The 23062-nt window shown below is 43.1% G+C and overlaps 1 protein-coding gene across 1 annotated transcript in view; it reads left to right on the top strand.

The window, feature by feature from the left end:
* EIF2B5 (eukaryotic translation initiation factor 2B subunit epsilon) overlaps positions 1-18269 on the top strand; it is an 85815-nt gene extending 67546 nt beyond the window's left edge. Inside the window, exons 12-16 of the mRNA XM_086944466.1 lie at positions 2170-2260; positions 3209-3332; positions 12040-12165; positions 13092-13202; positions 13776-18269. Coding sequence (XP_086800592.1) covers positions 2170-2260; positions 3209-3332; positions 12040-12165; positions 13092-13202; positions 13776-13835 — 512 coding nt within the window. The 3' untranslated portion in view covers positions 13836-18269. The remainder of the gene's footprint in view (positions 1-2169; positions 2261-3208; positions 3333-12039; positions 12166-13091; positions 13203-13775) is intronic.
* Positions 18270-23062: the final 4793 nt, after the last annotated feature.

The following is a 23062-nucleotide window of genomic DNA, read 5'->3' as shown; positions in this document are numbered from 1 at the left end:
TAAGTTACTTCCAAATTGGCTGCACATGAATATGTAGCATTTACAGGAATCCACACGTCTGGTAAAAACCCTGCAATACTGATGGCTTTGACCTTCCTTGAACATAATCCTATGCTTAGTTACTGCCTCATGAAAATGTGGAAATATGTTTCAGGTGCTACTAAAGCACACATCCCCCAAAAAAATCTGTGTAATAGTATCTAGAACTACAGAACACCAAAGGATGACGTCTTCTATGTTGCAGGCAAATAACCATTGTTGACTGCTGTGAATACAGCACCTCTGGGCAAGCGGGAAATAATTTTCTCTCCTAACATCTGTTTTGGGTGAGGAAGCTAAAATGTGGGAACCACGTTGCAGAAAACCGCAATAAAATGCATCTTTTTCTCATAGCTAATTAATGTAGCCCTTTCATTGCAATACTCTATTTTCCAAAACTTACATAATCTTGCCACACTTGCAGAATTTCTTTTCCTTAGGGGAAATGAAGAATTCTACTTCTTGTTGTGTGTGCAGAGTTGCAGAGCGGCACATGTTTTAATTGCACAGTGACATTGCTATAAAATTATAGACCTACCCTTTAACTGTGTTCCCTCTTTCTACTGCTAAGTTCTTGGAGAAATGAAAGAGTAGATTTATTGCTGCATCATTTCTACTGATCCGCCTAAATGTTGCTCAGTGGCTAATGAATAATAGAGCTGTAATGTTTTTCTTGAACAAATGAGGATGATGTTGGGGTTGTGTGGAATTCAAGGGGGCGGGGAATAGATGTGTAGAGGACTGAGGCACCGACTGATTCGCAGTCTAATCTACCAAATGGTTTGAACCTTCCTAATCAATATTCTTCCGGTTCCATTCCACATGGAGGGATCAAATATGGCAGCAGATTTAAGCAGGCTTAATCCTGCTTCAAACAAATGTTGCTTTTTTTCCTTTGTTTTAAAGAACTGTTGCGTTCCTTAAACAGACTTTGTTTTCACATGTTTGGCTTTCATCTGGATTTTGGACAAAAGTTTTGGGAGATGCTCTACTAGACTGGCCAGCGAAGTTTCTTTATGCTTTCCCAACAACTCCTGTCCTATATCATGCTTCAGAAATTCTAGTGATCCATTGGCCTGCAAGGAAATTGATTATCCCATTTTGTCATGCATAATATTGATTCTGTCTGTTAGTGGGCCAAATACAGAGCAATTTGCTGGTGTTTATTTAGGGGCTGAATCTTCTTTGCCACGATGAGTTTATACTTTTCCCTTGTTTTTGTTGCTGAGAGCCATGTTCATGAAACATAGCTTCTCTGCACCTGGACATTTCGAAAGAGGGCTCTGCCTTAAAGTCTGTGGCCCCAAAATGTCAACCAGGAGGCAGATTAGAGCAATTGTTTTAGATTCTGTTGCTAGGCTTTTGAAAGTAACCTGATTTCGTGAAGAGCCTCTATAAATGGCATGTTGTCCCTCATCAATGTACATGACATGTAGAAGATTTTTGCAAACATCTGCAAGCCATTTACAATTTGTGTCATCCACGCCTTGTTAGATCTTCAGCCTAATAGAAATATCTCCCTCCTCTTTGGGATTTACATTTTGATCTAGGTTTTCTCATGCACATAACATTGGAGTCTGGGAATTCTTGTTACAGGTTTGTTAAACTTGAACTTTCCTTTTCCGAGGACCATTTACCACCTACAGTGGGCTTACCGCAGACTTCGAAGAGGCAAAACCTATTAATCACAGTTGGATAGCCTCGTGCATTTATCATCATCTGGAGCATGGGGAGGTCAGGCTCATCTGAGACTTCAGGCTCATTCCACCCAATCAAATGCTGCTGTGGTGACCTTCCAGAGTCACTTACAATTCTGACATTTTCATGACCGCATTGCGCCTTCATAGATATTCTGTTTCTCTTTAATTCCTCCTTCCTGACTTGCACCCATTAGAGAATAGTGACTGCTGTACATTTGCCTTTCTGAAACACATAGATAAATAGTTTCGGGCAGTATGAAGATGCATTTCTAGGGAGTCGAGCAATTCTGAACGAGTTCAGAGGGAAAAGGGTTAAGCGCCCCAAATCAGTATGTATATCATTTTTCTTATGTATGTTATTGAAGCATTTCCTGCACTATGCTGATGTAGAGGTTATCCGTTTCCTAACATCTCCCCATTGCTTTTGTAGTTTTCCAAAATGAAGTGCTGGGGACATTACAAAGAGGCGTTGAGGAAAATATCTCCTGCGACAACCTGGTGCTGGAAATCAACTCCCTAAAGTATGCTTTACTTATGACTTCTCCGGCTGTTGCCTTTTTCCATCTGTTTGAGTAATCTCTATGTTGAGTGCCTGACATATACATTGAAGAGACTTTTGTCCAATGTATTACTGCCAAAGAAGACATGTAATACTCCTCTCAATGTCAGTCTGGGCTTACTTTTGGCACCTGCCAGCTGAGGAAAGAACCCACTGTGTAAGGGATTTGAAGGTTAGATTTCCCACCGAGGTCAAAGGTTATCTGAACTCCAATCTTTGCTCTGATTTGACAGTTTGATTTTTGGTTACTCATTAGTAGTCGAACATTCTTGGTTTATTAATATTGCAATGGTTTGAGCTGGTTCATTTTCAGGTGCCAAAACCAGCCTCATTGTTCTCCTGATCAGGTGCACATTTTGGGGTATTGGTGTACTCTTGATTACCAGGGCTGATTTATTTGCCCCCTCTGAGGGATGGGCCCCCTCTTTTAAGGTTTTATCTTGAGGGCTGAGTGATGAACGCCTATTGTATATGATTCCAGTATTGTCTTTTGGCCTTTCTTAAACTGTCTTACATATACACCAAACCAACTAGGAGCATTACTGTACCTTCCCTTCTGCCATTTGAATCTGTTTCCTCATCCTTTGGGTGTTTGAAGCAGAATGAAATTATGGATTTGCTGTAGTTTCAGCACAAGTAGTTGTTAGACCATGTGCAGTTAAAAATTGAAAGTACAAACATAATTAGCAGATCTTTTTTAGGTTTGATTATTCTCTTAAGCCCACATGTTCCCACATAGTTTCAAAAGGTTACGTGATAAAAGTGTACAGTTTCAGCCAATGGGTATTTTGCTTAGCTTTACATATCGCTAACCATGCTATATTATATGAGCCATTCAGTGAGCAAAGTGTTGGCAAGCCGGATAATGTGTTTGTTTCATACTGAATAACGTTTCTTCTTCTTCTCGTAGGTATGCCTATAACATCACCCTGAAAGAAGTGATGCAGGAACTCAGCAAGGTGGTGCTGGAGTACCCCCTGAATCAGCTGGACGAGACTCTTGATGCAAGCCAATACACTGCAGCACTGATCCCAGTGAGTGACTGTAGGAGATTTGTTTGTCTGAATCCCAATACTTTTTGCTTTTCTATTTTTATCCGCATAAAGTATGGCTTTGTGACTTTTGTCAAATCCTGGAGCTTTTTATGTAAATGCACAATCTGATACAGTCAGTCAATTAAGGGCCAACTCATTATTAGACCAGATTTTCACCCAACAGGTCAGGGGTTTTACTGCCACCATGTCCGTTATATAATTGACCCCTAGTTCCTCATGAACGGGATACAATGGAGTGCCCTGTGGGACCTTCAATATACGTTTCAGAAACTTATTTTCTGTGATCTGAAGTTTGTTCGTTGCTATATAGCCCCACACCTCACTACCGTGCAAGGCCTTGAATATACAAAATGACTGGCAGAGCTTTATAACCACACAAGGGGTCCACGTACCAAGTCTGTGGGCAAAGCTAGCAATGAATCCCATTGATTTGTTCATATTGCCTACGTTTGCCTCTAGCAACTGTTTCCAGTTCAATTTCTTGTCGAATAAAATTCTACGGTAATGAAAAGCCTTGACTTTAGCTAAAGTATGCATGAATATGAATGAGGGTGGTCTGCACACCATGTTAGACCCATTATAATCCATTTTATTTCGCTTCAAAAAAGGTTGCGTGCAAGACTGGAATTGTGCATCGCCCTCAATGCAACATAATATCAACATGCTATGGGGAGCGCTACAGTCACGCTCCACTCCCAGCTGCACTGCTGCGTGGGGTACTAGTCCCATGTCCATATACCACTTTAAGGTATGTTAATGTCAAACCGCTTATTTCAATTTTAAACAACATTTTTTCTTTTTTTCTTTCATTTTCTTTCCTGTTCGTCTCATTCCAAGACCACATATTGCGCAAATTGCGTTTTTATCAAGCTTCTCATTCTCACGTGTGCCCATCCGAGCCTCTTTTCCGGAAAACGATAATAAAAAAGCAAATAGTAGTTCCGAGGAGCAGTTCTTTATTCAGACCCAATGCATTTCGGGCAAGACACTTGCCCTTCGTCAGGGGAAACTGCGAAACAATAGTTACAAAATATCGATTAGCTTTACGCATAACTCAAATTTATGCATGCTTAATACATTTGTCAAAAACAGTGAATTAATCATGTGCAAAAAATGCAAAAGTCAGACTCTCGAAGTAAACCCTCTGTGCTACAATTCTCTTTTCTAAATGCATCCAAAATGCTTCGTACCCCAAAAGAAACCCCTTTCATTCCTCCTCTCTCAACTGACTCCTTTGCTCGATGAAACAATAGTTAAACATTTTCTCAACGTTCGCCTGAGGTCGGGTTTGTTCAGTGTTCTTATATCCGGTTATTTCCCCAATGCCGCTTTCAGAAAGATTTCCGTTTTCTACATTTGCTCCCCTCCCATTACTTATTCACATTCTTATTACTTCTTTACTCTAACCGAGTCAGCTTGCTGATACATTACTAAACCCCTTTGTTGCCCGTACCTGCTCTCCGCTGATCCTGCCATAACTCTCACTGCGCTGTGCGCACCAGAAACAGTTGTTAAACTCCCGTCAGTCGCTTACGAGATTTAAATGAATGTGCTCCACCCCCTACTGCGTGCATAAATTAATCAACCAGCTGCCTACAACTCCCTTTAACTACAGCTCCCATAGTGCTCTTGTGACTTACATACCATACGTAAAAACACAACAATCGAAAGTCAAGCAAGCTGACTCGGTTAGAGTAAAGAAGTAATAAGAATGTGAATAAGTAATGGGAGGGGAGCAAATGTAGAAAACGGAAATCTTTCTGAAAGCGGCATTGGGGAAATAACCGGATATAAGAACACTGAACAAACCCGACCTCAGGCGAACGTTGAGAAAATGTTTAACTATTGTTTCATCGAGCAAAGGAGTCAGTTGAGAGAGGAGGAATGAAAGGGGTTTCTTTTGGGGTACGAAGCATTTTGGATGCATTTAGAAAAGAGAATTGTAGCACAGAGGGTTTACTTCGAGAGTCTGACTTTTGCATTTTTTGCACATGATTAATTCACTGTTTTTGACAAATGTATTAAGCATGCATAAATTTGAGTTATGCGTAAAGCTAATCGATATTTTGTAACTATTGTTTCGCAGTTTCCCCTGACGAAGGGCAAGTGTCTTGCCCGAAATGCATTGGGTCTGAATAAAGAACTGCTCCTCGGAACTACTATTTGCTTTTTTATTATCGTTTTCCGGAAAAGAGGCTCGGATGGGCACACGTGAGAATGAGAAGCTTGATAAAAACGCAATTTGCGCAATATGTGGTCTTGGAATGAGACGAACAGGAAAGAAAATGAAAGAAAAAAAGAAAAAATGTTGTTTAAAATTGAAATAAGCGGTTTGACATTAACATACCTTAAAGTGGTATATGGACATGGGACTAGTACCCCACGCAGCAGTGCAGCTGGGAGTGGAGCGTGACTGTAGCGCTCCCCATAGCATGTTTAGCTAAAGTATGGGCACCTGCTTTGAATGTTTTAGAGCAGGTTCCCCAGGGCCAACTTCCAAGACGTTCGACTTTGTGAAGTTGTCCGATAGGTCTAACCCGCTCATAAAAGCTACAAATCCATCAATCGGGCCTGCACTCATCAGCATATAAAAGAACTGGAATTGCTTTCGTACCCACTCTGGACAGCCTGTCAGCAAAGATGTTCAAACCTCCTCTAGGCCGTTAATATATAGGGTAAATAAAAATGGAGCTAAAATACACCCCTGGTGTACCCCCCTGGTGCAAGTAAAATAAACAGTGGAACCCCGTCCTGACCCAGGGCCTTGCTCTGGGCCAGTCCTTCAATACCCACCCTTACTTCATCCAGGGTGAAGATTATAGGAGTATCCGACTGAGGTGACCTTATCTCGGTGCCAAATCCCACACCTTTCCCATAATTACAAACTCCTTCATAATGAGCAATCCAGTCTTCTGGGGTGATGTGTTGATATAGAGCGGGTTTCAATGGATCAGAAAAACAGGGTCTATTTATTACTTGCAAAAATAAAGTGCTATCCCGCTGCTCACTAGCTTAAGTTACTTCTTCCCAATCCTGCCCCTGTAATCCTTGCCTCCGGTCCTTGAGGGCCGCTTTATAAATGGTGCGACAATCAATTACTCTCTCTCTATCCCTAGGGGTCTCTTTCAGGGCCTTCTTCATGAGGCGAAGGGCCCGTGAGCACTTATCGTCAAGCCATTTTGGATGGTCTGGGATGAATTGGGCTCCAGAAACTAATAATAAACTGGCAGTTGACTGCGTTATGTCAATGAATAAATAATAATCTCCTCTTCCAATGCTAATGGCTCTGGGCAGGTTTGGATTTCCTTTTGTCTAGCTTTAAAAAGAGAATGATTAAAAGCCTTTGTATCTACCTACGCCCAACGAAGGTGTCTCCCCTGGTCAGTTACAGATAGTGAGACCACAGATGTACTGAGGTGCTTCAGCTGATTAACCGCCCTTTCAAGCAGTAATATCAAGGGATTGTGGTTGCTATAAGGGCTATGAAGGATCTTAAAACAGCGTTGTTGCTGAGACTCCAACCCAGTTCCCCAGATTCGAGGATGACCGACCTAACCGTTAGGCCAACTCCTCTCCCTTCATTATCGTTTTGATTGTATAGCACACTGAAAACCTGCTTAGGTTAGGTTGTGTTTTATAAAGTTCTGAAATAAATATGGGATTAGAAACCTCCACAGTAGCACACTTAACCCTGGCTGTCGTGCCCTGAAATGGGAGTGTTTTACTTCAGTCGATGGCTCGAGTCAAAGCATTTATGTAAGCGAAGAGCTCCTGTGTCCTCAAGTGATAGGACCCAGTCCAATATTTTTGGCTCAGCCAGTAACATCAGATGTTTCTTTTGGACATGATTAATGTTTTATTTATTTATTTATCTGATACCTCCGGGCTAGACCCGGAGGTATCAGAGCACTTTACATGAGAATCAAAAATGTAACAGAAAAAGTTCAACAATTACACAATAAATCCCAAAAAATAGGCAATACAATCAGGAGAGGAGAAAAAGGAGAGAGAAAAGTAGTGGTGGGGCATCGGAGGTGAGAAAGGGAGGATAAGTCCTTTCTATACACCGGGATGGAGACCGGGTGGCCGCCAACTTCCGGGAAGCAATGTTGTCCATCAGCTCATGGATGGCGGCCAACTGTCTCAAACTGAATTCCAGCAAGACCGAGATTATGTTGTTTGGCAAGTTAGAACCCTTCTGGTCCCCTCAGTGGTGGCCAAGTGAACTAGGCCCCCTGCCTATACCTGTCAAAAAAGTAAGAAACCTTGGAGTCATCTTTGATGATCGGCTTCTTTTTAACCATCATGTAAATAATGTTGTTTCCTCATCCTTTTTCACTTTGAGGAAAATTAAAAAAAATTCTACCCTACATACCCATTTCGGCGGCAAAAACCCTTATCACCTCCCTGGTATTTTCACGAACTGATTATTGTAATGTCCTTCTCCTTAATGCTCAGGCTAAAGTGCTTAATAAGCTGCAGTTGGTGCAGAACGCTGCGGCCAGGGTACTGCTCAATATTCCAAAACGTCACTCCATCTCCCCATTTATTCACAATCTGCACTGGCTTCCAGTGAGAAGTCGCACAAAGTTTAAGGCCCTATGTATAGCTTATAAAGCTATTAACAATACGGGACCTCAGTTCCTCAAATCAGTATTTAAACCTCCAGAGGCACCAAGAACTCTCCGTTCATCTTCAGCCCATCTTTTGAACGTCCCACCCACAAGAAAGGTCAACTGGAGTGACAGACGTTTCATAGTGGCTACTGCCAGACTGTCGCACTCACTCCCTCTGTGTATTAAGATCTGCCCCACGCTACTTAGTTTTAGGAAACAACTTAAAACCTGGTTGTTTACACAATAGATGCTTTAGTTTGTGCAGTTTCTGATCGCTACAGCGCCGAGACACCTCCGGGTATTTGCGCGCTAAACAAATTGCAAAAATAAATAAATAAGGGAAGAGACAATACGGAGAGACGAAAAGAAGTCTGTCTATAGACCGACTGGGTAGGTGATGACCAAGGAGGGAATCCACGGCCCATCTCCCCATATAGCTAAACCAGGTAGCTCCATCAGACAAAATAGTTCAGTCTCAATACATTGAGAAGGAGAGACCTAATTAGAGGGAGGATGCGGGAGGATACGACCGGAGGGACGAAAGGAAGTGCAACAATGTGGTTCAACAATATAACAGAAAAGATCAACAATTACACATTACATCAAACAATCGGGAGTACATTAGGAGAGGAGAGAAAGGAGACAGAAAAGAAGTGGGGGGTAGGGGAGGTAAGAAAGTGAGGATAAGGGAAGAGACAACCGTAGAGACTAAAGGAAGTCTGTCTAAAGACCGACTGGGTAGGTGACGACCAAGGAGGGAATCCACGGCCCATCTCCCCTAGAGCTAAACCAGGTAGCTCCATCGGGCATCAGACAAAATAGTTCGGTCTCAAGTGTCGAGGGAAGAGGTTCACAGAAAAACAGGGTGGGGACAAAGGGCAGGGGCAGGTGAGGGCAGAGCGCAGAAGCTGGAAAGAGTAGGAGAGGGGAGAGGGCTGGGGGAAGGGAGAGGGGGAAGATAAGGTCAGGAGAGACGCTGGAGCGTTTGCCTGAAGTCCGGCTGGGTAGGTGATGGTCAAAGGAGGGAGTCCAAAGTCAATCTTAGGGTGAGGTCCGAATGGAGGCCAATGATTTAAGACCTGGGGAGGAAAGAGTATCTCGGAAGGTCTCAATGAGGTGGCCAATTTGAAATCCGGCAGAGGGGACAAGTCCTTGAGTTAGAAGTTCAGTCTGCCCCCATGATTGTCTATAGCCCAGAGGAAAGTGGGAGGGCGGCCATCATGAGGTCAGGTCTAAACATTCACCACTAAATTTGCCACAAGTTCAACAGTCTGGGAGTTGGTAGGAATTCAGTTTAAAGACAAAATGCTTCTAACAATATTATTTTACTAGATTGACCCCACCAATAAGACTTGATCTCAGAACTTTACTTTCCTCTGACACTGGTTGGTTCGGCTCCAACCCTCCTGTTCTAAAAAGTTAAAACTGCTGTTTCTAGAAAAAAATCCAGATTTCATTCTGTTTATTGGTAGACCCCATTTTCCCTCCAAAATAACCGCTTCTGCTGGTAAACGTGGATCACACTAGATAACACAGTCCGTGGTTATCCAGGCTGAAGTGATCCAGAGAAAGTTTGCTTCACCATGTATAATACAAATGAATGTTAATTTAGCTGGATGTTGTTTAGAAAAGGCTACCAAACATTCATGTTCCCTCCATTCCTGTACCTAGCATCTGTGAAACATGGAAAACCACAAGCTTACGTACTGTTGTCAGGTACATACAGTGCAAAGAAGTTTCTTACCTTCTGTTAGAGATAACATAACAGTCTAAGCAGCTGTTCATTTTTACACTCTTATATTGTAACTAATTGGTCGCCTATATACCCCTCTGGGATTATTTACTTTGCACGCCAGCTCGTAGGATTAAGTCTTTCTAACCAGAATGGTTTGTCTTTGATTATTTTGGGTATTTTAAATAGTGACCCTTTTTTCATTTATTTTATTTTTGGGTTGATGCATAATATGATCCTATTCCTAATTGGATAATAACTAAATACATAAATATCAAAATACGTGTGGTGAGTTTGCAAAATTTAATGACATTTTTCTAAGACTTATTGCAAAAATGTCTAGTCCTGGACTACTTCATAATTTTTTCCATCAAGGTTTGTTTAATATCCAGTTTTTATAAACTTAATAAGTATAACCATGTCAGAGAGCTGGATGTTACATGTGAGTATCTTTATTTTCTGAGTAAAGTTACCAATACAGAGACTGATACACTTCAAATTCTTACGTAGACTATATGTACCCCTGTGGCCCTCCACAAAGTGGGCTTAACTTCAGACGTGACATGCATGCGGTGCTCTGCACCAGATGCCACGTTTATAAACTTGGCCTGGACATGCTCAAAAGTGGCCAATTGTTGGCAAGCAGTATGTGTGATCATCAGCGCCATCACTTCCGACCACATCACACCAGACCCGCTAACATGCCTACTTGGGTATGTTAAAGATCCCCGATGCAAGTTGCCGATTAGTGGACACGCTGCTGGTTCTGTCCAGATGCAGGGTGACGATCCACTGGGGTCGTAAACCGGCAACATCGACAAAGACTTGGCTCGCTGATGCTGCACACTGCTAAACATGTCTGACTGAATATTGGAACCTCATGCCCCTTGCGCGCCAGCCACATGATATTTGGGGCCCTCTGGTCACATACTTAAACCGCCTAGACAACACTGATGCCAGCTCAAACTCCCCAGGGAAGGCGCCCAACGCACACTACCTTAAACCGTCATACAACATCACAATGGGAAATCACACTCAAGTCCCCTATTTGTGGTGCCATATAACGTATACTCTGGACCGGCTCACTCATACCTGTATAACTTACAAAATGGCCCATCACTATATACCCCTGCTAGGCTGCTGTTATAAATGTAAACTGCCAATGTGCCTATGCCAAGATGTACTAATTGAATGCTTGTACTGTAAGATGATAAAGTTCAATATAAAGTTAAATAAAATAAAAAGTTATCTATAGAGATGTATAATTAGTTTGTCTAAAAGCAGAAAGAGTTTGGGGTTGATCAAGGGCTCAACTCTTACCCCCATCGTACTGGCTTTTCTTAATTCTTGAGAATCTTCTCGTACGGAGGACTGAAAAGAATAGAATAGTAAGTGGGAGTGTAGTCAAAGTTATCCACCATAGTAACTCTTGTATTTGTATTCCTTCAGCACTTTCAGACATGTGACCCATCTGCTCTATAAGAGAAATAAGCCCTTCACCCACAGGTGATAAAAGAAGACTGAAGGGAAATGGGGGGCTTGAGAGTAGTGGGTGATTCTTGGGAGCCAGCCTCGGAATTAGCCTTCTAAGGTGTCGGAGGGCTATGTAGCTGCCCGGAATTATCCAGTGGATGGACTTTCCATGTGTATTACCAAACAGGCTGTTAATCTAAGTGTATGAGCAGAGTGTCAGCCTATTGAATTGGGGGTGGCGGGGAGTTTCGGGGGGATTATGTAACTTTCACACATGGTGACATCAAAGACATTGAGCAAAGCCAATTTTGAACTGTGATGATGCACTAAATAAGCCCTGCTCTAGATCTAACCAGTTAGCAGGAGCAAAATCAGTGCTTTCTCTGAATGTTGTGAACTGCCATGAATCCTCGCTAGTTGCTTGCTCGTCTGGTGTTGAATACCGTTTTCATCCGGCTTAATCTCTATCCAGCACTGAAGGTGATGAACATCTACCCAAATGAAATTGTGTGATCGAAAGGAGTACGAGGAGGCCCAGAACATCACCCATTGACCATGACTTAATGCAGAGCCCGAATAGGGATAAGCAGTAACTGACTCAGGAGGCTTTATTCCATTGACTATCGCAAAGATCAGATGTCCACACAGTCAACACATCTTCCACTTGTTCCCCCAAATGGACGCATTTGTTCAAGAGATGTTCCTGCAGTTGGACTAAGGGTTCGCTTTAAGGAAAAGTAGATTATCCTTTGAATCCCCTGTTTTACTAAACTTCATAAGCTCAAGGCTGATGTCTGTCTGCTGAGGTGGGCTGGTGACATCCTTCCTTAGATGCGTTTCATACATGTGCTTTATCTTTCAACAGCTGCTGAAAAGGTGGGCACCCGTGTTTAAGAATTACATAAAAAGGGCTTCTGATCACCTGGATACGCTCTGTGCGATTGAAGAGTTCTTTCTGGAACACGAGAGCCTGTGGGCCTCAATGGTCAAGGTAAATACTGTTTGGGTTGTTTTCCTTAGTTGATGCATGCGCGTTTACGGCTAGAGGGATAAATAAAAATGATATGCCATGAGGCACACCTTACCCTGATACACTCAAGCTTTTTGCATGGACCCAACTTACAGGAACTGGTCATCTTGGTCCCCCCCTTATGCCTCCAGTTTGATAACTGTGAGTGACATTGCCATGTGTCCATTTCTCAGCTATCTGGCATTGCCTTTGATTCATTTTCAGTTTTATTTTGTGTACTTTTTTGTCTAGGGTAATCTGAGCAGTCAGAGCGTGAATGCAATAATTTGAATAATTTGACCTTATAAAGCCATAATTGGAGCATTCATTCTCTGTAATAGAATCTTCAGTAATATTTGTAATGCAGTTGTCACTGCAAGTATCCGATTAGTCTTTGCCCAAATTACATTTTAAGGTATGGTGAAAGGAAGGAAATGCGATTCAGTGGGAACCAAGGTTTCCGGCACTGCTTTATTCAGCTTGGGATGACATTCTCTTCAGTGAATCTATCAAGATTCCTAAAAAGAACTTTGAGAAAAGATCAATCCACTTATCCCCCATTTGCCTGAGGCTAGGCAAGGTCATACCAGCGCGTTCTTTTATTTTAGATTGCAAGTGACATGGTATCTATACATTTTATCCCCAAGTGGTAGATATGTAATTTCACTGATTCCTCAATGGAGCAATCCTAGAAAGCTAGGGTGGCCGAGATTGACAGTGTTCTGGCTGAGAGGTGCAAAGCTGGATTACAAACATGTCCTCAGTGGAAGACGTTTTCGAAAAGCATTTCTGTAACCATTCAAACCTATTAATCATGCATCCAGTGATTACTAGCAATGGATTGGTCATGTTTTCCAGCTCTGAAACTTCAGAAAAGTCATAATTAGCTCCAAAAATCTTTTTTGTAGGTTCTAATGGCCTTTTACCAGCAGGAAATCGTGGCAGAGGAGATGATTGTGCGCTGGTTTTCGCAGACCAATACCTCTGAGGAGGGCAAACAGCTTCGCAAACGACAAGCAGTGAGTAGCAATAGTTATCCTATGAATGAAAAAGGGCACTTCTATGCAAATCAACTGATTATTGTTGTGCATCTCTCTCTGCTCATATTTATTGCAGGGCGTTTTAAGTGTAGGGCTTTCAGAAGAAAAATATTGTACACCCCCATCGAAGAGTCCATTTAAGAGTGTACTGATGAGGCAGTCAAATTGCCCCTTTATGCAGAATTTAGTGCACAATCCTTTGAATGAAATAATGAACATAGACTAATTTCTTAGAAATGTACAAGGTTATGCCGTAGCAACAGTATATTGTTTTTCATAGCTTGTCTGTACTGGCCTATGTCCTGAAGATGGAATCAGAATTCTGAAAAGTGAATTCTCTAGCAAACTTTCATGAGCCTTTGGTCTGTACACCTAGAGTTGAGATTTAGAGAACCACATTGCTGTGGCTGCTTGTGTCTTTGATTGGCTAACTCTGATACGTGTGTGCAGAACTGCGAGAACTCTTAAGTATAGATACATTTTAAAAGAAGTTGAAAATGTAGGTGTGGAACCAAGAGGGAGTGAATTAATTCGTCCTTTTTTTATCAACAGCTTCAGAAGTTTATCCAGTGGCTTCAGGAGGCGGAAGAGGAATCTTCAGAAGAGGATTGAACAGAAGAAGCAATTTTTCTGAAGCTTTGGCGATAAATTTGGCCTTGTAGGACGACTTTCAAACTAGATAGGCAGACGCTTATAAGGGAACAAGTGTCCAGAGCATGGATCCAAAAATCCAATGCAAACCTTGCCCCTGCCCGGTCAATAAGATGCAGGATGAGGACTCAATCTGAAATGGAAGTGGCTTGGGGAAACTTTCTTGCAAAGCTCCCAAAATCAGAGAAGAAAAGAAGCATTTTAAGAACTTTAGTGTTTTACATCCATATCGGCCACTGCCTTCTGGGCCTTTAAACGAAATGCTTGATCTGATTTCATCAGTCAAGGCATTTAATATGGTCCAATTTCATTAGTTCTTGTGAAAAATGATGATGCAGGAGATGTTGCTAACTAAAAGCATCTTGAAGTCAATTTCATCACATTGCTGAAATCACCTAGAAGGACCTTTCCAACTATCTTGGGTGGATTTCAAGAAATTACGACACATGGTAATTGTTGAAATATAATTCTTTTTCTGCTGGTGGTTAAATACAGGCTGTATATTTCTGCCCCACAAATACATTATCAAAACTGGATTTGGCATAATGAAAATATTTAGGGTTACATTTTGCATTTCCTACTTGTTTGAGCAAAGGCATGGCTACCCCAGTTTCAAACAGGTCTGCATCAAATGAGTAAAAATGATGATGACAATGTGACCTGGATTCCCAGCGCTAATTAGTAAGATTGTGTGCCAGTGGCTGATCTTAGATATGGCAATAGGCCCTGTAGATCACGAGAGTAAAAATATAGCATCCCCACCTCCTTAGTGCATGGGCTGGAGAGGCCCTTGAGGAACTCCTAGCCCATCAGACCATTTACTCACTGATACTTAGTATGTGTGTGTGTTGGTTACCCAGAATCGTAGCCTCTTGAACAGTATTACCCATTTATCTTGTGTGCATTCTTAAAGGTTCTTCTAGAAACTCTCTGACAATAACTATTGTAGCATTTACCAAACCCAGGTTCCCACAAGATCATTCATCCGTCGCAGAAGTGTGATTGCTCATGTCCCGTCTTCAGATCAAGAGGTTATAGCTAATTTAGTAATTCTTTTAAATGGAGGTATGATGGTCATTGCACTGTATACAAAAGGAAAATAGGGTCATATTACCTGAGCTTTTAAGAAACCCTGTACATTTCTATTTTGAAAGTTATTTACAAACTTGCTTACACTTATAGCATTTTTGTTTACTTTTGTGAATCTGGTTTTCCATTCAAATGTGTTTTGGTGGCTTGAAAGTTGTATTCAATTTTCCTCCCTTGCCCTCATTTTAATTTCATATATAATTTCGAAAATCTGGCTCCATGGGACCAGGCCTTTTTCTAGACCTTATCTACCCAAGCCGTAGATACAAATAGTCTAAGCGTGACAGGCCACCTGGAGGCAGTGAGCGATGGAGACTAGGCAATTGTGCAGACCTTAGGATTCCAACACACTATGGATGTTCTCTATGTTAATGAAGACCCACTGGTAAGTATCTGGACATTACTAGCCCCCTCTTCTTTATCACCGTCCTAATGGTACGGTGATGGACCAAGCACAAAAAGTACATTTTCATCAGTGATACTGTAGTGTCCAAACTTCAAACACATAATCTGAGAACAACAGATCCAAACTCTGATGTGGGACATGGTTCCAGCAGAAGCTTTTAGTGAAATATGGAAATGAATCGAGTACCACAATTTTGGTACTAAATCAACAAAGAAATTCTACACTGGACGCCAGGATCCCTCTTGTTGCCCTACCGTGAATGAGCTGTGACGGGCGAATTTCCTTGTGCATAAACTATAATTGTGGCTTGGTGTTGCATAATCAGTCGCCAGACGTTTCTTTTATTATGCGACCCGGCCAAGAGAAGCAATAAGTGAAGGAAGCAGCCGTCTCCAAGTAACTCCTGACTGCCCTTCCAAATCTTTCAGCTATAAAACTCTACTTTTTGGAGAGACAAGAACCTTGCTTTGGTAAAACCACATCCTTGTGCAAATGAAACTTGTGTAATAAATTGGGCACAAAAGACTGGAATCGGCCTAGCACTAACTCTTACAAAAGGGAAAGTTAGGTAAGCTTTATTACCGAAAAGAGAGACAAGGTCAACCATTCATCTCACTTAAGTGAGTTTCACCAGAAATACAAGTTTCAGTGGCTACAACTTCAAAAGGCCTCTCCTGTAGTTGAGCCTCAAGTGAATCCTCAAGTTAATCCCAACGCAGAAAATTAGATCCAACTGGAGCAGAATAGAACAACAAAATCGTGCAGTTCTTCCCCACCTTTTAGTGCTAATCTGCAAAGGCTGCAATGGCATGGATACTTCCACCGAATCCTCATGTTGGCATGGCATGTGCCAACAAAAAAGCCTAAAATGGAAGATTGCCGAGTTTGACTGCAGTTCTTTAGTGGAGTTAACAGAAGGTGCAGCACGCTAGGCTTCATCGTTGATGTATGTCAAGAATATAGGTGAGGCTCTCTTTTGCAAGTATAGGTTTTATGTATCCATGCCGAGAAATATAGAACACATACTAACTCGCTGGGTACCAGAGATGTTGTGACGGGGTAAAATCCACTTGTATAGGGGAACCCATGCTATTCTAGGCCACAAACCGCTTCACCTCTTTTTGTGATCCTGTGAGTACTTGGCAAGGTAGAGAAATTGAAGCAATGCAGGGATTGGTCTATTTGCCTATTTGCTAGACCTAAACCAGGGGATCCCTGGACTGCTAACAGAATGATGAAAGAGCACATCATTGAGAGAAAACAGGTAGGGCAAGAAATATCTTACCTCCTAAACACTCTCCAACACCAGGAATGTATGAAGTCCTTGGACATTAAATTAGCTGCTCTTCAAACTGTATATTAGATCATTGGAGCGAGCCTTCTGTGGCCTTTGACACGACTTGCAGCTACTAGTTTCTGTATGTCTGAACCAATACTACCTCTCAGACAGAAACAGGAGAAGTTGCATGATTATTGCAAAGAACCTTGCTTGCTTGTCCCCACACCCTGTGAATTGATTCTACTACTGATGAATGTAGGGGACCCTGATTTCCGACCACCGAGGAATCTCTTGAACTAAGGTTGTAGCTAGCAGCTTCGCATCGTAGGCAGCATGCGTTTCAACCCTTAACCACAAACAAACAATGTCAGCCTTCAATGTAATCTGGAAATCTGCTTCAGAATCTTCAGTCAGGTTCTTGGATTTGAGGGCTCCAAGATTGGCCAGACTCCTTCTATCAATGAAAGACTAACTCCTGGATCGCTTCATACATGTCCGACAATCACAGTGATTTCGTACTGAAATGTGATCCTGCGTAAAGTGTAGACGTTGATCTTCGATCCCAAATTAAGGTTCATACTTGCCGTCACGTCCTTGCACACATACTTTGAACAAGCCCTTTAGACCTCCTATTCCAAGACATTGCCCTCATGATCAGACTTCAGAGAATTGGTTTACAAAACTTCTTTCAGCCTATCAGAGTCCGACTGGCATACTATATGGTCCTGATCAAAATGATCTGAGGGAACAAACCGCAATACTAAAAGAAAATGACATGGCCCCTTTCTAAAAACATTTGGAGCACATTTTATGTCTGGTGATCATCTGATCAATAAATCTTCAATGCCTTTTTAGCGGAACAGAATCTCAAACAAATATACCTTCACAAAACTGCATCTTCCCTTTTGTTTCGTGGGGGAAAGCCATGACAGGAGAAAACACATACTGCTCACGCACCGACTTCTGGTTTCTGAGTATATGACTGGAAGACTGCTTCAGCTGGCTCCCTCAACAAATAAGAGGGTTTGAGGGGCCAAGTGGTGTTTGGGAATAGAATCTTTTACGCCTGAGCTCAAGCGTTGTGTTGAATTATGTTTCCCATGCTGTTCCTCAGCTGCTACAGCAAGCCCGTGTGTTTTAGTAAAGCTTATAAGCTGCCTTAAGAAAGTAGCACAAGTTGCGAAGCCAGGGTCCCAGCTGAACAGTGACCCAGTTACTTAAAATGAAAATTGATAACTGATCAACGCATTCAGGTAACGCAGGTCTAAGAAGAACTAAAGATCGAATTATTACAGAAAGGGAGGCTCTACTTCTACTCTTCTTTATGAAAAGTGTAAAATTTGGACCTTACTTTTTGTTTTGGTTTTTGAAAGGGATATTGGTGCCCCGTGCTCACGCTTGGGTTCAGCTTCATGCCATTAAGACGTTGGTATGGAAAAGGGATGAAGTTGTAACATTGTCAATCCAGTGAGTAGTATCTGGGATTGAAGAGGGCACACATTGAAACTCTTTCGCCAAATTTCAAAAGCTGTAAAAATAAATTCTCTCCAAAAAGTACATTTGAACTGTATATGTGTGCATACAAATATTTATTACTGGGACAAATAAAAATATTTGAGTATTTGTTCGTGTGCAAGAGTATATTTCTAATCATAGAAAGTAGAGTTAAAAGAAATTTGGAACTGAAATTGTACTGGATAAAGTCCAGGATATGAGACCTAACGAATGAAATACAAAAACTGCATGTATCAAGAACTTTTCAGATATTTATTACATGATGTTATCCATTGAGTTGAGAGTAAGAATATATATATATTTTTTTTTGACACACGGTATCCTAATGCGAGCCACACTCGAGACAAGGTGAAGGTTACCAGCCTTTATTTCAGGTGCAAATGGGTCAAAAACTTGTAGGCGGTTGCTCAAGCTGCCGAACCTGCACCACCCCATGATACCTAGGGGGCCACGGAGTCAGATTCACCGTTTTCGAATTTGGAGCAATGTGGCAGGATTAGAAATGGATGCAACCGCCGGGACCCATGCTGGGTCTTATGTGCGGCAGGTATCAGCGCATTGAAATTGATTAAGGAAATGCTGGCACTACAACTCCCATAACTACATTGACGTGAATAAGGGGCGTGACATTTCATAAAGGAAGTTGTTGCCTACCTGCAGCGCGAACTTTTCATGTATGCCTCTGAAGAAGGGATGATCCTGAAACGCTCAGGCTTTGGAAAGACTGCTTATTTGCACTGGCCGGCGCACCCATTTGCACCTGAAATAAAGGCTGGTAACCTTCACCTTGTCTAGAGTGTGGCTCTCATTGGGATACCGTGTGTTCCCCCCCCAGCCCCCCCCCCCCAAAAAAATATATATATATATATTTATTTATTTATTTACAGAGTTTTATATTGCGCAAACTTGACTCGAATCGGGCATCAGAGCGCTTTACATAGCACCAGTTGCATTACATGAGGACATATTCATTTTTGTTAGGCACGGAGATATTAAGCGATATGCCCAGAATCAGAGGATGTTCAGCGTTCATTGCTGAGTCTCAAACCCAGTTCCCCAGATGCAAGGTCGACTGCCCTAGCCGTTGGGCCAACTCCTTTCCCCTATACAATATTGTTTGCCACACATAAGCCAGATACTTTCCAGTCACCATAATATTGGGATTTTATTTTTTTCCAGGGTATTTTTTGCAGTGGTGTTCTACTTGGTAATTTCCAGGTCCTCGGCAGCAAGTTTTGCTCTAGGCACTAGGTCCGTGCTGCATTTTTTACGTTCATTAATAATGGGAGCTTTGAACTGTATTTTCAGTTTGGATTAATCATTTGATAATCCAATGTACTAAATAGTTTTGGTTGCATTCAAAGGTTATGTGATAGCTGCCTGTTTCTGATTGCTCCCGAGTTTGCCAGAAATCAACAGATTAGAGTCAAAATTGGCACTATCCTTTGTATCTGGCCTGTTAACCTTGCGTGTCTCAAGGTGCCAGTATATCAGTCTCTCCAGGTAGGTCATGGATAGTGGGAGACCACAAGTCATTACCAGTGCAGGAGAGGACTGGAGAATGGCCTGGCACAAGCGGAGGACTCCCATCACCTGTTTCCGGTCAGTGGAGCCATTGCTTGCAGGGGTAGGCCACCAATCACAGCAAAGGGATATTCATAATGGAGGTGCACCTCTCGTGGCAAGCACTCCTCCCACTGAAACTTAGAAAAAAGTGATGGACGAACTGCTTGGATTAATCTCAGCCTCTGGTAATTACTCGATCCGCATCCCAGTCGATCATTATTGCGCGCACGATGCCACCTCAGTCTAGACCCAGCTATAAGCGGATTGTCCCTGACCCTGCTCCAGTGGGAACAGTCCAGACTGAACTGCCAGACCATGTCCTCCATGAACAGGACACAAGCGACCCAGGACCACTTTCGCCTTGATTAGGGTTCATTAGCCAGGTGCAGCTTCGTTCCAGTGGCACCGTGTGCACCGAAACCACATACGGATATACCCGTCGCACTTAGGGGCAACACAATGAAGCTCCCAAAAAAAGTGATGGATTGTACATGGGGAAATGTCCTCTGCTTACAGTGTTTTGACACGTTGGTACTAAAATGGAAAATAAAGAAATAAAAAAATAATTTAAAAAAGACAATAAAAAATTTTTAAAAATTAAAATGATGGCTGGAATCTTTTCCCTTAGAGGTATGAAAGGTAATAGACTGCAGTGAGCCACATATTTGCAACACAGAATCTGCAGCAGCATTTACTCTCAAGACTCTTCCTTTGTTCTTCACACTTTGCCCCAGCTATTCTTTGATTTAAAACCAGGATGTTTATTTTGTTGTCCCCAATGCAGTGGGCGTCATTCCACACACAAATCCTACGTCTCCAGCATTGTATCTTTCATAGATTTGCTTACTTAACATCCCAGTGTGATGGCAAGGCATATTCTCCAGTATTACATCTTTCATAGATTCACATGCTTGTATCTTCCCCGTCGTCATGGTGGGAGTCTCACGGTAACAGAATGACCAAGCAGTATCATAGAGAAGAAAAACTGCATAGAAAATCCCCATAGGGGCTGTATTATTTGGTAACCAGACCATTTCTTTGTTTTGGTCCAAAAGCTAGCCAATCAGAATTGCTGCCCTGCCCTCACACTCCCCAGCAGCAGCTTCCTGCCTCAGATTTCCAACCGCCTTCGTGTGAGAAAGGAGTCTCCCTGAGCTCTGCTCAGTTTTCTTCTGTTTCCTGTGTGAACTTTTGACCCTTTGGGAATCTGTTTACCGCCTTCTACCTTGAGGTATTGTGTGTATTCTTTTTGCTTAAAATGGCTGAAAGCTCTAAGAAGAGGCTGTTCAGGCCATGCAGATCCTGTGGGAAGGCCAGACTCTTCTCTGAGGACCCACATGAGGACTGCCTTTATTGCCTCTACCCTGAACACCTGGTGAAGTCCTGTAAGCTTTGTAGAAAATTTTCTGACAAAACTAAGCGTGACAGGGAGGCAAGATTACTGTTGTGGCTTCAGAAGAAGAAGGCCACTCCAGGCACAGATTCTGAGGAAGAATCTTCTCACCCCACTCCCAAGAAAAGGAAGGCCTCTGTTTCTGTGGAGAAAGTGGAGCCTAAAAGGGGTAAATCTGAAGAAAAATCGACATCATCTCTTCCTATTACTCCTCTGGGGAAGCAGTCTAGTCTTAAAGGTCCTGGATCTGCACCTTCTACCAGTTCGATGGTTTCTGCTCATAAGTCTGTGGTGAAACCTTCGATTCAGTCATCTTCAGCTTCATCTAAGGCTGCGTCGACGACCACGACGTCTACGGCAACGACATCGATGAGTAAGATGTCTCTGTCAGGCCCGTCGACGACGACGACGACGACTTCGTCGACGACAGGTTCGATGTCTCGAATGTCGACGGGGGTCCCGTCGACGAAGGCTCCGTCGACGAAGGTCCCGTCGACGAAGGTCCCGTCGACGAAGGTTCCGTCGACGAAGGTCCCGTCGACGAAGGTCCCGTCGACGAAGGTCCCGTCGACGATGGTCCCGTCGACGATGGTCCCGTCGACGATGGTCCCGTCGACGGTGGTCCCGTCGACGGTGGTTCCGGCGACGAAAATCTTACTTTCAACAGCTAAAGCCTACAGTTCTCCTCAATCAAAGACCATGATCTCCATACGCTCTTTTCAGTCGACAAGAGGTTCGGCTACCATCAGTAAGTCCGCGGAATTCACCTCTTGGACAAAGATTTCTCCATTGCCGCCAACATCGCTGTTGGAGCAGGATTCGGAGGGAGAGGAGTCCTCAGGTGCTGCCTACAGCCCCTCTCAGCTTCAAATAAAAAGCCAGGATACGGATGAGGAGGAAACCTTTTCCTTCAAGGACAGGCCACAATCTGACAGATATGAATCATTCCAGGAATCTGGTGCCTATGAAGATGAAGAGGAGCAGCACGAGGACTCACGGGAGGAAGAACGTCAGGAGACAGTTTCCATACCCCTCACCCTTGTGTCTGACCTTAGACTGATGCTGAACGACTACTATCGTCGCTTCCCGGAGGCGAACTCATCGCAGCCAGTTACGCTCACGCCTCCCACGCAGACACCCAAACAGGCACCTGCCCCTCAAGATCGGGGAGTTCAATCTCCGCAGGTGGTTACTATTAGGGATGACCTAACGGACTCTGATGACGATGAAGAGCCCGAAGATGGAGAGCTAGTCCATGATGCCTCGGGCAAGGAATGGGACGAGTACGTTTTGCCTTCAGCTGCATCGCCTGAACCACTCAAATCTACCTCCCCTCCTCAGGACATCGGAGGCTTCCATGATATCATGGAAAGGGCGGCCAAGAGATTCAGTCTGGATGTGGACGTACAGGAAACGGATTGTTTCTTGTACGATTTCAAGGATGATAACAAGAAGTCACTCCGCTCAATACCTATTATCCCGCATTTATGGGAGGAGGGCCTCAAGATTCTAAAAACACCAGCCTCCATAGCGGTTTCAGTTCCGCGAATCGAAAAGAAATACAGAGCTCCAGAATCTACGGCAGCCTGCCTCATTGGTCATCCCAGGCCGGAATCGGTGGTGACACAGGCGGCGCAAAGAAACTCAAAAAACCCGGTGGCTACATCACTAGTGCCACCAGACAAGGAAGGGAGGAGAATGGATGGAGCGGGTAAGAGGTTTGCGGTCATGGCAGCCTCTACCATCAAAGCGGCAAATGCGATGGCTCTGCTCGGCCGCTACAACAGGCAAATATGGTCAGATCTGGCCCCCATCTTGTCGGCGCTTCCGGAGGATCGAAAGGAAGAAGCGGCAGCCCTTCTCAAGGAAGGAGCAAAATCAGCAGCTGAGTCTATCGACATCGCCATGGATGTTTCGTCCCTAGGCTTCAGGCAAATGGC

The sequence above is a fragment of the Lissotriton vulgaris genome, chromosome 11 (assembly GCF_964263255.1).
Source record: "Lissotriton vulgaris chromosome 11, aLisVul1.2, whole genome shotgun sequence".
NCBI classification, from domain to species: domain Eukaryota; kingdom Metazoa; phylum Chordata; class Amphibia; order Caudata; family Salamandridae; genus Lissotriton; species Lissotriton vulgaris.
Note: the sequence above shows the minus strand (reverse complement) of the source record. Positions and strands in the feature narration are given on the sequence as shown.